The sequence below is a fragment of the Mus musculus genome, chromosome 2, assembly GCF_000001635.26.
Source record: "Mus musculus strain C57BL/6J chromosome 2, GRCm38.p6 C57BL/6J".
Lineage (NCBI taxonomy): Eukaryota > Metazoa > Chordata > Mammalia > Rodentia > Muridae > Mus > Mus musculus.
Genome location: NC_000068.7, coordinates 129,818,059 through 129,832,489, shown reverse-complemented (window position 1 = coordinate 129,832,489; position 14,431 = coordinate 129,818,059). Strand labels below are relative to the sequence as shown.

Sequence of the window (14,431 nt, the reverse complement as noted above, 5' to 3'; positions counted from 1 at the left end):
GTAGCTCTGGCACTTCCTCATCACATGGAAAGACAGAGGTGCATTAAGGCTGCTATTGTCCCAGCTGGCCAGCTTCTCATTATTACTTTAATTAGTCTGTTGAGGGCAGGTCAGCAAGTCCAAGTTGTCAGGATGCCAGGGATCAGGCTCTGACTCTAACCCCAATCATAATATGGTGGCAGTAAAAATCACAAAACACTCATTTTCAAATAGCGTATGGCTTTTTGACCCCATCAAATAACTTTATTCACACAAACGTCCCTTAATTTACAACGTTTCAGTCATTCATACACATTAGGGGGAATCCACAGTGTTCAAGGAACTTAAATATGTTATCATAACAACCCAAGTAAGCCAAGTACAAAAAAATATTCATATAAAGTTCACACATAGGTCCTATATTACCAGCTTCTGTGCAAAAAAAAAAAAAAAAAGGAAAAAAATTGGATTAACTAGTATTTGAAACTAACCTTGTGCCTGGCTTTAAACCTCTTTCAAAACCAAGTTTGACCCACATGAGCATTAAGAGTAACTGAAATATCCTCCAGTTTTGACGGCAAGGAGCCCTTGGGGTAAAAGTGTTGGGGGGGGGGGGGGGAAGTCCCCTAAATAGGTTTCCTTTTTCCTATGATCTCATCTGGATTTTAAAAGGCGGGGGGGGGGGGGAAGGCCCACTTGTTCTGGCACTCTCCCCAATACTAGGGGCCCTAGGCAATGAATGGTAGCAGACTTGGCCCTCAGTAATGGCTGTGGATACCGACATCAGCCAAGATGCCAGTACCTACTGGGTTCTCCTTCCAGAGCATGTGTCCAGACAAGGCTCCTTTCCCTCAAAGTCAGGCCTGTGCTGACCTGTGTGCATGAGCTCGGAATCAGAGAAGGCAGAAGCCTCAGCCTCCAGAGTCTGCTGGCCTGGAGGGCCGAAGCAGCAATCTCAGCCAATTCGGAGGTAGACTCCCAGCAGCTGTCTTGTAGGGAGAGAGATCCAGTCACAGGGAGGGGTAACCCAAAGACCTGCCTAGAGTTGAGCCCCCCCAGTGCCCCCAGATGGGGTGGGAGGAAGAGAGATGGAAGAGCTCCTGGTGGGCAGGGCAGGGCAGGAAGGGGCACATCAGAGTAAGGCGAGGGCCGTACAGTCCCTCCTGGGAGGACAGCAGTCAAACTCTTGCTCTTCCCACTCTTCAAGATACCTAAAGGTTAAAAGCCATATTCATCCATCCCTCCGAGCTATCTTCTCAAACAGTAAACAGCTAATAGCATCAACAGATTCCCACAATGCTCTTTTCCTCTTCTTGGAATAAGATTCACACAAAACAATATAACTTTATTGCTGCAAAACACTGGTTTTCTAAAATAGTGATATGTTAGAGCTGAGAATCTTGGAGGAAGGAAATGACACCATGGGGATTAGTGAGGCAAAAAGGCTATGAGGAAAACAGGGAGTGGTCTCAGCACCACAGGGTTAGGAAGAGGAGTGAGTCAAGAGCCTCTGCTCCCTCCGGGCTTCTCCGCCTTCACCACCACTGCAGTTACTACTGGCAGTGCCACAAAGGAGGCCAGGCCCTATCCAGAGTCAGACCTTCACCTAGTGTGAGCGTGTTTCTCCTCCAGCTGTAAACAGGGTATTTTCTTTAAGTAAACATTAAAACATCCCTCAGGCAGCCAAAGGGCAAACCCTACAAGGTGGGACTGGAGTTCTTACTCCCTGCCCCAGTGCCCCATAAGCTAGGTGAGGCTAGAGCCCGAACCTTGGTCTCCAGTGACCAGAGGGGGTTAGCTGGTGCCAGTTTGGATGGTGCAGTCAGTGTCGTCCTGGCTAGAGCTAAGAACAGGGAGGAACAAAGGCAGTGTGCATATGTGGGCAGCAGCATTTGGTCCTGGTCTAAAGCTGCTGTGAGGGCCACGGAGGCAGGCGAGAGGGGTGTGTGTCTGGCTATAGCCCACAGGAGGTGGCTGGGGGCTCAGGTTTCCTTCTCCTGTGGCTATATACAGGTGGGAGACTGTGAGTATAAGTGACAAAATGAGCCAGAAGACAGCCACCTGCTTCTGGCTGAGTCTGGACAGGGGAAGACAATGGAATAAGTAAGGCACTATGATCTATCTATCCTGCGCTCAGAACTGAGAACTGAGGCCAGGCTAGTCTCCCAACAGGCAATCCTCACCACCACCCCCAAAAGGACAAACGTTAAGAGTTCTGCAAACTTCTAGAATGTGAACAGATTTAACAAACCTGGAGGCACCCAAGATCAGATGCCCCAGAGCTTCTACTGGCAAGTCTGCACCCCAGACAGAGGCAGAAGAGGGAAGTAACAGAGGAAAAGGATGTCCATCTCCAAGAGGGACAGGGAGCTGGACTCTGAGAAGACTGCAGAGCCCACAGGGGTCCTGACCCACCAGCCACAGCACAGCAAGCATGTCCTGGGGCCAGCCTGCAGCTGGCTGGCAGGTGATAGATAGCAGGGACTACAGGGAGGGAAGAATGAAAACAGCAGGAGGAGGCACTTGGGGCTCAAGACATGGCTCTCACTGGAGCCAGAGAAAGAGGTGCAATCTCCAGGCCAGAAGCAGCTGGGATTCATGGAAGAGAAGGTGCAGGGAAGCAGGCTACCCCTCACTAGGCTACCCACCTGCAAACTGCAGAGGCTACACTGACACCAAGAAAAGTACGGTGGGAAAGCACTATAACCCAGGCCTTGTTAGAGACGGGAAAGAAAAGAATAAGGTAGATAGTGAGCCTTTATCAGGAACCCAGAGCAGGACTAGAGCAGGAAGAGTCGGGGTCCTGAGCTCAGAGACTGCTTTTCCCATCTGCTCAGGCACAAAGAGATTGCAGCACCCAAGGGGAGGGAGGGCAGCAGAACAGAAATGGAATGTATCTTGCACTTAGGGGACGCCGCTGTTCCCACTCTCCCAGGGGCCACTCTGATTAGGCTCAGGAGGCTGCTTATAAAGTCACTCAAGGAGACGAGATGCTATCACAGTGCAGCACAAGGTAGGGCTCCCACCTGCAGTCATGTACCCACAGGAACAGCAGCTGACCTCTGGCCAAGAGGAGAAAGAAACTTTGGTGCTGAGTTGCCTACCAGAAGGCTGGAAAGAGAAACGTGGACAGCGCTGCTAAGCGGGGCCAGCTGTCAGGGTCAGCTGTGCTGGCCTTCCCCCACGCTGCAGGAACAAGGGACCCCTGCTTGAGGGAAAGCTCCCCCTGACCTCTTATATCTCTATCCACCCTGTGCTAGTTTAGGAAGTATAAACAAGAATGAACACAGATACCTTCTTTCCTTGTCCAGAGACCCCATCCCACAAGGCCAGAACAAGGTGAAAAGTCTGGAAAAGTTTTGGAGCAACCAAAGGTGCGTCTAAGTAGAGGGCAACACCAGAGAGAATGGTGGGTCCATGAGGCAGCTGGAGGGAGGAGATCTTCCCTCAGGAGGCTGTCAGAACACTGCAAGGAGGTACAAGTCAAAATGTGTGTCGCAGTGCTTTATATGGCTAGCTGCTACATGGGCCTCTATTAGCCACCTGGACACTCCCATCTGCCTCAGACCTCCCTCTTCAAGGCAGGTCCTTTCTCTGCTTATCAGACAACAGTGACATGGAGGTTGATCACCTAACATGAAGTCCCTGGGGGTAAGAGAGATGGCGCTTGACAGTGTCACCCAGTGGTGACACTAGGGATCCTGGTACACAGGGCACACCTTTCACTGTGAGGAAATGATGTCAGCAGCCAGTTAAGGGTACTCTGCAAGGATCAAAACTGGATCTTGAGACCTAGGTAGTGTCTGTGACAGGCTGGACTTGTAGCACACAGAGAAGACAATCCAGGAGAGGATGAAAGGTACTGGTCTCATAGTAGTGACAAGAGGCCAAGGAAGACCAAGTTTGACAGGGGGTTGGCACAACAGTCCTAATAGAAGATAGGCTTGTGCAAAGAGTGGGGATGGAGTCTCAATCCCCAAGTGATGGGATGACCACTCTTGGTTTCTTTCCTCAGGGACTCAGGGCAAAAGAGGGAAGCAATGCCCACTACAGGGAGTCCTGGTGTGGCCTGGGGCTCTCAAGAACTTAACGAGAACCAAACCCATGGTTTAGGTCTTCTTTCTAGAGTCCCTCGGGCCAACCCCTGGTGTTCCTCTTCTGAGAGGTTCTTCATCTCTGATCCTGTCTGAGGCCAGGACCAACCAGCCCTTCCCAGGAGTCAGCAGCTCCCACATCTGGGGGAGGCAACTCAGAGGCTGCTTCCTTAGCTCTTTGTTCGCATCCCTTTCCAGGAGAAATACCAAACTCTGGGGAGACAGAATTCTGTGGGAAGTGGGGTGCTAAAGCAGAACTGAGATGTGTGTAAAGAAAGAAAACAGAACGTGAAAGAGAAAACCAAAACTGCTTCCTAACTTAAGAACTCAACAGATTAACAGTGACTATATGCATAAGCTTTGTCCACATTCAATGTTCTTAAAAAAAACAAAACAAAACAAAACAAAAACAATAAAAAGGTGCCTGTCCAGAGTGTAGCCTTCTGCTCTTCAGAAGTCTTGATGGTTTAATGTTTAGAAAAACAATTATTATTCTACTGAAGGAGAAAGAGAAGGGTAGAGTGGGCAGCCCAAGCGTGAGCTTCACATTGTGGGAGGTCCAGCTGTCAGGAGATCACCACCACCTGTACCCTCTGCCATCCTGTCCGAGACACGATGAGACTGTGGGTCCCGAAGGATCGACCTGGAAGACAGAAGGCAGGCAAGGAATGGACACTTGATCAGTGGGTGAATGGATAGAGCCAACACCCAAACCAAACTGAGCCCAAAGCACTGTATACTGTTTTCTAAATACTTTCATGAAGTAAGCTGAGCTTCTACCTACCTTCTCACGTAAGAAAACTGGTGTCTCCAAGGCCCTGTGACTAAGGGAAGATGTGGAAGGGGGAACCTAAGGCATGTTGGCTCCAGCTACCAAGCTGATCACAAATCCTATACCTTTTTCCTAACTCCAGCTTCCCTGTACCCCACAGGACCCATTCCAGACAGGCCATTCTCCCAGACATGGAGAATGGTCTTGGTTCTCCACTCTCATCAATAACTGCTGTTACAGCCTTGAAGCACCCACTGTAAGATTTTGCTAATAGTGTTCAGCATCTGAGAACCTACATACACTACATTAAGCAACAAGTTTTAAAGAGACCACATTACATCATCCCCCTCTTCCCACCCACCCACCCCTTGGTCAGGTAGACCCAGAGCAAGGTTTCCCAGAACCGAGTGATAGGTCCCACTCTGCCCACAGCATCATCTATTGGGGTTATAGCTAAGTAAGTGTTCTGGAGACAAAACTGTGTCTTATTATGTTCTGCCAGCTGACTGTACAAATTCAAGCCCTTTGTTCTTTAGTCTTATAACCTATGTCACAAGAGATTTTACAAATCACATAAACTAAGCTGTGCATAGCTTAATGATACAATAAATGTAGAGCTGTCTGAATATCAGAGTATACTTATTGGACCACCATTGTATACTGTCTGCTATTACCTGAAACATCATTACATATACTGTACACACACACACACACACACACACACACACACACACACTACTTAGAAGAATGCCTGATCCTGGTCCCATGAGCACTGGCTGTTATTTGGGAAGTGCTCTGATGTGAGGCCTCAGGAATAAAACAAGAAAGCTGCCCTTCAAGGAAACCTAGCACACAAAAGCCTATAGAGATTAGCCTTGGGTCAGCCCCATATTCTAAGCCACTTAAGAACATAGCTAAGTATAGCTCTGTCTTAGAGCAGGTCATCAGGGTAGCAATGTCTGAAGTTTTCAAACTCTTTACTTTCTCCCTAGACGACTGACCTACACAGGTCCTTTCCTGTACACTTGCCACCCTTCAGTGGCTTCCTTGTTCTCTAGACACATCAAGCCTACTGTCTGCAGCGTCAGGGAAAGCCACCAACAACCCAGGGTATTGCCAAGGATATTGGATGCTTTCTACAAACTGATGGGAAGGCCTATTGCTGAAAATAACACTTACATATCTCTGTGAACACAAGCCAAGCTGTGCCTGCCTAACTAGAACCTTCACCCCTAAACATGGAAAACAGACAAGTTTTCATGATACTCAGCATGCTACCAAAGCAGAAAGAGAAGCACAAGCCAGCTACAAACCCTGTTATCTACAATGGTAACCTGCTTGCGTAATACACTTGTGCGACAATTGAATGAACACTGTGGGAATAACCACATGGACTAAAAGGTCCAGTCCATGAGATGGAACCCAAGCCTGACACTTCTCCGGTGGCCAAGAAGCTGGGAATAGATAGGCAGACCATGGGCCTAGAGGAAAACCAAATACTATTGTTCTGCTAAAGAAATGCAGCAATAGTGGCACACGCCTTTGATCCCAGCACTTGGGAGGCAGAGGCAGGCGGATTTCTGAGTTCGAGGTCAGCCTTGTCTACAGAGTGAGTTCCAAGACAGGACTACACAGACAAACCCTGTCTCAAAATCAAAAACAAAACCAAAAACAAACAAACAAAGAAATGCAGCAATAACATGACTCCTAACAACTTTCTGCTATGCCATAGATCAGTGTTTTGCTCAGCCTCACCAGAAAAGCTTTCTCCTGAAGTAGTCGGGAACCAATAAAGAGATTCAAATCTGGACAATAAGAGACGTCAGAGCAGATGGATGTCACCAGGGCCTCCTAGACACAACAGGACTGTGTTACCATGACAGGTCCACACTTGAGAGGGTCCCAGCACTGAGAGAAAACCAGACAGCTTCATCAATAACCAAGAGGCTATCTTCATTTGACAACAGGTAGCAAAAAGCAAACCTAATTTTCTGCAACATAGTAACCATACTCAAGGACACCCCACCCTACGCCCAGCAGTAAATAGCCAATATAAAACAAACTCAATGGTATGTGAGTGTTTTGTTGTTGCTTGTTTGTTTTTTCTTGTCTCATGTTGCTTTGTTTAGGCATTTTTTTTTTACCTTACTGATCATTTGCTTGCATATTATGGCTTCCAATTTTGTTTTTTTATTTTGTTTTTTTTAATGAGCTTTGTGTATGTCTCTGTATGTATGTGTTTCTCCTGTTTTGGGTTTTGTTTTGTTTAATTAATTAATTATTGGGGGCTGGAGAGATGGCTCAGTGGTTAAGAGCACTGACTGCTCTTCCAAAGCTCCTGAGTTCAATTCCCAGCAACTACATGGTGGCTCACAACCATTTGTAATGGGATCTGATGCCCTCTTCTGCTGTGTGTGTGTGTGTGTGTCTGTGTGTGTGTGTGTGTGTGTGTGTGTGTGTGTGTGTGTGTATAAAAATAATATTTTTTAAAAATTAATGGGGTTTTTTGTTTGTTTTAATTCGCCTGTTTGCTTTCTAAGGCGAAAAAAAAAAAAAAAGCAGTAGTAGTTTGGTAGGTAGAGATGGAGAGAACCTGGGAGAATCACAGGGGAAAATAGTCAGAATATATGAGAAAATATTTCTAATTAAAAAATAAACAATTTTTTTTTTGGTTTTTCAAAAATAAACAATAAAGCCAGGCGTGGTGGTGCACGCCTTTAATCCCAGCACTCAGGAGACAGAGGCAGGCGGATTTCTGAGTTTGAGGCCAGCCTGGTCTACAGAGTGAGTTCCAGGACAGCCAGGGCTATACAGAGAAACCCTGTCTCAAAAAACCAAAATAAATAACAAACAATAAAATCAGCATGCACAAAATTAACTAGACCCAAAGTCTGTATGTAAAGAGTATGCAGTCTAGAAAGAAAACTCTTATTTCTGAGGCCTACTCTTTCATGAATGCATCTGCTCCCCTACTAACAACAGGAATTAAAAGATTCCCCCAAAAATCCACTTGGGGATTTCTTCCCAAGTTGACAAACTTGGGCAAAAACTCATACTCCCTGATGACTTGGCAGCTATGCCAGCTTCGGTAGCTTTTGCCTGTTGCTGTTGTCTGTGTTCAGTAGGTGAAACAAGACAGACAGGTGCACCTTGCCCAGCGAGCACGCACAGCACAGCATGCTGACAGGACGGTGCAGAAGCACATTTTACCACCTCAACAGAACAGTGAAGGCCATGTGCTTGGACTCAAAGCGGCCCTGAATGCCTGTTAGCTGATGAGCAGTGCAGGTCCCAGCGTGTGGGCCCTTGCTTAGCTCCTATCATCTACCACATGCCATCCTTGGCTCCCCTGGTGACCAGGGTTTTCCTTGTTGCTGTCAGTGAGACTCATGGCTAGAGCCCTCCTGAAAGTCAAAGCCATATCTGCTAAGCATAATGACAAATGGTAGCCATCTGTAATAGACTTTACAGTTTGTAACTACATCCCACAATTCATGTCAAGATGAGCCTGACCACTTTTCCCAAAGAAAAGGTGCAGAGAGAAGAAGCAACTGGCACACATCACAAAAGTGAGACTAGTAGGTCTAACTTAACCAGAACCTCTGCAGCCTTCCCACTAGAATACTCACTGTGTGCTTCAACACTGGTGAAGCCTAATAGCTTACATTAGATTCGGCTTGGGATAGAAGGAGATCTATCAGGTTTTCTATAAATTCTTACCTTTGTTACTTCACATCTTTGACTAAATTTCTTTGTTACAACTCAATTTCTATATAACACATCTTTTGTTTTGTTTTTGTTGTTGTTGTTGTTGTTTGGTTTTTTGAGACAGGGTTTCTCTGTATAGCCCTGGCTGTCCTGGAACTCACTTTGTAGACCAGGCTGGCCTCGAACTCAGAAATCCGCCTGCCTCTGCCTCCTGAGTGCTGGGATTAAAGGCGTGCATCACCACGCCCAGCTCTATAGCACATCTTATTGAGCACTTGCAACTTGATAGGTAACCCAGTGAGGTGACTTTCAACCCTCCTGCAAAGCTTTTCAATTTAAATTTGCATTCTCCAGCAACTCTGAGGTAGGAGGTAGTGTCATCCTGGCCTTAAAGAGGATGATGAGCTTGAAACTAGGAGAAGGGCTGAGTCAGCAGTTTATACAGAGGCCAGTCTCTTTCCAAAGCCTCTACTTTTATCATATAACCTGCATTCTTTCAGAGACAAGAGCCAAGTGTTATTGCTTAAAACACATTTAGTCCTTACATTTTTATAGAGAGAGCTCAGCAAAGAGCTTGTGGGTTAGGCACCTGTCTTAGGCACTTGTCATATGCCCAGGGACAGCCACAGGAACTCCAGCAGCTAGCTCCCCTGCCAGCCGAGCAGTAGTTTGCTCTACTCAGTGAGCTGGGGAGACAAATCATTCCTATTAAAGCCATCAGCATCTTAAGAGTACAGAAACTAGAAGAGCAGGTGAATAAGGAACAGAAAGACGTGACTAGAGATGGGACAGTGTCGACCTCCCGCCCTCCCCATGACAGCCTCTCGTCCTGTGTGTCTAAGTGTCATTTCTTTAAATAACTGTAATAAGTAGAGATCCCTCCCTCCTCTGGCCCCTAGTTTATTAATATACTATATTATCTTATGAAATGTGCTTAGAAACATGGCAGGTCAAATACAACTTTCTCCTCCCCTGGCTCCATGAAGGAAAGGCACAGGCTTCACAGGAGGCACCCGAGGCTTCGGAGCCAGACTATCTAGTACAACCATGACGGGCGCCTGCCTCCCACCCTTTCCTGTTTTGGAATGCAGACAGTGCAATGCACACTGAGGTCTGCTGTGAGGAAGGAGTGAGACTCCAATCAACTGCCAGCCACCCATCTTCTTCTTCACCTATACTACCTGGCTCACATAGCGACACTCAAATTACTGCACTGTCATGTACTAGTGGTCACTTTGGCTCTTAGGGTGTCAGACCAGACTACCTAGAACTTATAACTTTGCTTTATTCTGTAGCCCAGACTGGCTTAGACCTCAGATTGGTCTTTGAGTCAAGGCAATCCTCAGACTTTAGCCTCCCTGAGTGCTGAGATTACAAGCCCAAGTCATCATGACTAACGTGGAGTCAAGGCTTAATTCAGGATCTATTCTGTATCTTCTCTATGAGCTGAGAGAATAAATGGTGGTAAACTCCATTCAGAGGATAGTAATTTTTACCATAATGGTCCCAGAGACAATTCTCCTGCCTCAGCCTCTCGGGTATTAGGATTACAGGCATACAGCTTGGTGTCTAGTCAGCCTTCTCCTCAGGCGAGAGCCTCCTTCCTGCTTCAGGCTTCGGCTCCCACTGTTCTGCTTCCTTCGCCGTCTAGCTGTCACCTTAGCCTTCCCAATCCCTTGCTGTATGCTCCCAGGACGCACGTCCAAAGAACAGTCTTTGCAACGACTCTGCCTTGTGGTGAGTGGACGGGCCTAACAATTAGCCTCTACTATCTACACTGTGGTCTGCTGATTCTCTTAGGGCTATTAGATTATCAAATGGTGTTGGACGCTACAATGAGCTCATATATTCAATGACTGATAGAAATTGTCAAATCAGTATATACAGCAATATATAATTAATTACAAACTTCTCAGAGATGTTTAAAAGGACAGCATCTTAAGGGAGAAAACACTGTTATAAAATCTTCTGCCTTTGACTAAGTTCCTACCTCAGTACTCAGTACTCACACCAAGCTTCTGAGCAGCCAGTGTATCGAGGGAAGTGTATTCACACCTATGAAAACTGGGCTAATTCTCTTCGCTGACATCTAGCAAGAGGCAGAGCTACCATGAAGCCTGTGCTGTTCTGGCACCAAGCTACACATTCCTAGGCTCTCTCACACCATCACAGCAGGACAGGTAAATGCAGCATATGGAAAGCATGGACTCTTCTGACAGTTAGACAGGTTAGAAAGAGGGGGCTCCTGTCTCCTTTTCCTCCCAGCTTCTCAGCATGAGACCCCCACCCCCCAAGGAAAAGCGGATTCTACATTCATGTGGAGAGAGCTCCTGAAGCCCAAACGTGGCAATGCTGACGGGGCTGGCTGCAGATTATGTCCCTTGGGTAGAAGTCAGGTAAAGTACATGATTCATGTCAAGAGCAGAATTAGAATCTGGCAAATATCTATCTGTAAAATGGCAAATAAATAAATAGGAATTACTTTTTTAAAATGGCTTTACTCTCCTTGGCTGGCAAGCAGCTCAGGAGGTAGGAGTGTAGTTCTGGTGGGAGTAGAAAGACTCAGACTCCGCATTCCTACGTCAGTGTCAGGGGGGTTGCGTGGACCGATAGCAGCTCTCAAAGGAAACAAGCAGTAAATATCCACTAGTAGCCAGGGAGCCATGCTCCCATAGTCTACATCCCATCCACCTACTTTGTTCAGCCATCTGGCCTGACAGCTTCTCAAAAAAGCAGAATACCACCTGGGCTGAAACACAAATAAGTCTTGGGCAGATTCCCACGTGCTGGCCTATTCAAAAGCAACAGGAAAGACCGACATCTCTACTTGACAGTAAGACGAGAGGCCTGGCTTCCAGTGCCACTGCTTCTTCCTGTAGAGACTTCATCCCGCCCCCACCCCACCCCCAGCCCCAAGTGCTCAGTGAAGAACTTCATAAGATGGAAGGTCATTTATTCCAAGGCTCTTCTAATCTCAGGAATGTAGTGTAAGTTCTCAAATCCCTGAAAGGCCTTAAACTCTCACAGTACATATGTAATGTGCAGTTTTCCTGTAGACCATCTCCCTGCTCAGATTCTGAGAAGTACCCACGGCACAATGAGTAATCAAAGACAGGCGCTTGATTTATGCAGACAAAAACTAACCAGAGGCAGCACATGAACACCAAGAGCTTGCAGGTAGGCACAGGTAAACAGCACAATCTGTGTGGCTGAGATGCAGGGAATCCAGTCAGTGAAAAACGGTGAGGCAGCCTCAACTCAACATGCCAGAGCCTTTCCTTGGCTCCAAAGTCTTCAAGTAGAACCTGCAACCCTCCTTCAAGGGCACAACACCATTGAGAGATATGGGCTCCATGTCCCATCGTCTGAAGCTGCATCCACAGCTATCTTACTCCCTCAGAAACACATTTTTAAAGAAAGCACAGCTGCCAGGCCCAATGGACACCTGAGCAAGAAGACTCAGTAAGAACAGCACACTGCTAGAAACATCAGCTTTTCCTCAACTGTGTCAGAACACGCCACAGGGCAGTGAGTGAGTCTATGGCAACAGCACAAGGAGGGGCTTTTATACACGGAGCCTACTTCATCTTAGTACGTCAGTGATCACACTGTACTACTGACATCAGACTATTTTAAACCATCTGATTCCTTTAAGTGTACTGCCAAACTTGCTAGTATTAAAAAGTTTACCAAATGCACACAAAAAAATTACTGGCCAGGATGGAAGATTCTAGACTTAGAAGGCTCCATGGTAACCAACAGTAGGCAGAGCTGCCAGCTGAGTCATTCTGACTGTGTGTGTAAGAGCTTGGAACCACTGAGACCTCTGCCTGGCCTTGAAGGAAGACAAGAGGTCTTAGGGCTGGGGCTGGAGTTTTCTTTAGCACTTTAGCTGTAAGTGGGTCCTATATTAAAAAAGAGGACATTTTGTTCCTAGAAATAGCTCTGATAAATAGCTCAGTTAGATAAGTGGATACCATAACAAATACCCTTCCCTCAGCCTATTAAGTGTGGGGTTGAAATAAAAGCTGCTCACTGCCTCAGTGGGTCCCCACAGAACCAGGTTCAACTGTAGCTGCTATGATTAGCAGAAAAAAGGCTCCAGGGAAAAGTCAGGGATCCTGGGATTTCCCCAAAGGACACTTTCCCACCAGGAGGAAGCCATCTAAGTCCTTGTTACTAAAGGAGAGGTCACTCTTCCATGTGGTGACAGGACAATTTGTGGTTTTAAAAGGAAAGGCTCAAGGCCAGAATGATCTGGGCAAAACATTGTCTGGTTACAGCTCAAAGCCGAGCATGCCAAGGGAAACTCTTGGGGGCTCTTGCTAAGGAGTCTGAGGCTTTCTTAGGGGAAAGAAGGGCTCCACACATCACGAGATAGAGAGATAAAGTCAAATTCATGCTTAGCCTAGAAAGGTTTATGAAAAACCAGAACCACGGTGGGGGTAAAAGGGAACATGGCACTTCTGAATTCTCCACTTGCTGAGCTGCAATGAAGACCATGGTCTGAGCACCACCCCACATTTCACACAGGTAAACAACCCAGAGAGAGATGAGCTATCCAAAGCCACAGAGGCAAAATGGGTAGTGTGGTTTAAATGCAGATTCCACAAATCCCTAAATGTCACCACTGTGAAAACACAGGGCTTCCTTGATCTTGGCTGTCTTCCCTCCTTCACATGGGACTGTGTAGTTAGTTTCAGGCCCTCCATACAAGTATCCTGCCAGATGTGGTGCTGTAGCTCCTTCCCAGAAGGTCTGACCCACCCTCCTAAAATATTAGAGGCACTGTTCCACCCACTCTCCAACCCCACCTTATATGCAAGATGAAGTTCCTCCTCCTTAGGCTGACATCAGAGCCCCTGGCAGCTCAGAGATACCTGACCTTGTATGAGCCAAGCCAGGCCTAAGCTCTTTGCATATACATTCTTGGTGCCCCGCCAATGCTCACTCTGACTTCTGCTCAGGATCCCGGCTGATGGTCTTTCTCCAAGTCTATCTAGACAAATGTTCCTGTCACCTACTTCAAAAGACAGTACTCTTTCTCTAAGCTTCTAGTGGCCTTTAAGACCCTTGGGTTGTCTACATGGTCCTCTCTTTGGGAGCTCAATGGAGAGGACCCTGGGCTAGCTCTAGCACTTGAGCTAGCAGATGTCACCCACATGGCCAAATCACTTAACTTCCTCTCTGGAATGGAAGAGAGCAGTGGGAGAAAGGGCAGCCACAGCAAAGATACAAGTAAGACTTTAACAAGCTAACCAGTGGGAGGACAGAACATGGCACACAGAGCAAGCTGAAGAAGCAGGGGTTCCTTTCACACCCCACTTAAGAAGCCAGCTTGTTCCAGGCCAGATCCTCTGCAACAGCCAACAGGTAAGTGCAGGGCTATGAACGCACACATGTTCATCATGTACACAGAAAGAGACCCACAGGTTCCTGGGTTCCGTTGCAAACATGTGCCTTTCCTTTGTACCATCGGCCATTTAAACCAAGGTGTGAAAGGATACTGAAAGACAGAAGTCTCTTCTTTACCAGGTAGAGGTCAAGTTAAGGCTACAGAGCATCCCTAAGCTTTTGATAATTGTACTCAGTCTTAAAGGCAGCTGAGGAGGACTGTGACAATGGCTTGAAATTCTCTCTGATGGGAATTACAATTCTTGCTTATGGCTGTCGTAAGGTCTTGACACTGCTAAATTGGAATCACCTTCTAACACTGTATCCCCCAAGGCCAAAGATAGGGACTGCAGAGGACTCTCTTTAGTCTGCCTACAGCATCACACCAGCTCTATGAGCAAGTGCTCAAGTGGAATTCTGTATCAGTGGGATGGAGCTGCATGTTCTCCAAAGCCTTTTTATACCACACTAGAATGAAGCTGGG

At 46.9% G+C, this 14,431-nt stretch overlaps 1 protein-coding gene across 2 annotated transcripts in view; it reads right to left on the bottom strand.

Annotated features, from left to right (window-relative positions):
• Positions 1 to 202: 202 nt before the first annotated feature.
• Positions 203 to 14,431, bottom strand: part of Stk35 (serine/threonine kinase 35) — a 31,771-nt gene continuing 17,542 nt past the window's right edge. For both annotated transcript variants that reach the window (NM_183262.3, NM_001038635.2), the window contains one exon: positions 203 to 4,716. Coding sequence is in view for 1 of the 2 variants with exons in the window: in NM_001038635.2 (NP_001033724.2) it covers positions 4,640 to 4,716 (77 nt within the window). In the remaining variant the exon portion in view is untranslated. The remainder of the gene's footprint in view (positions 4,717 to 14,431) is intronic.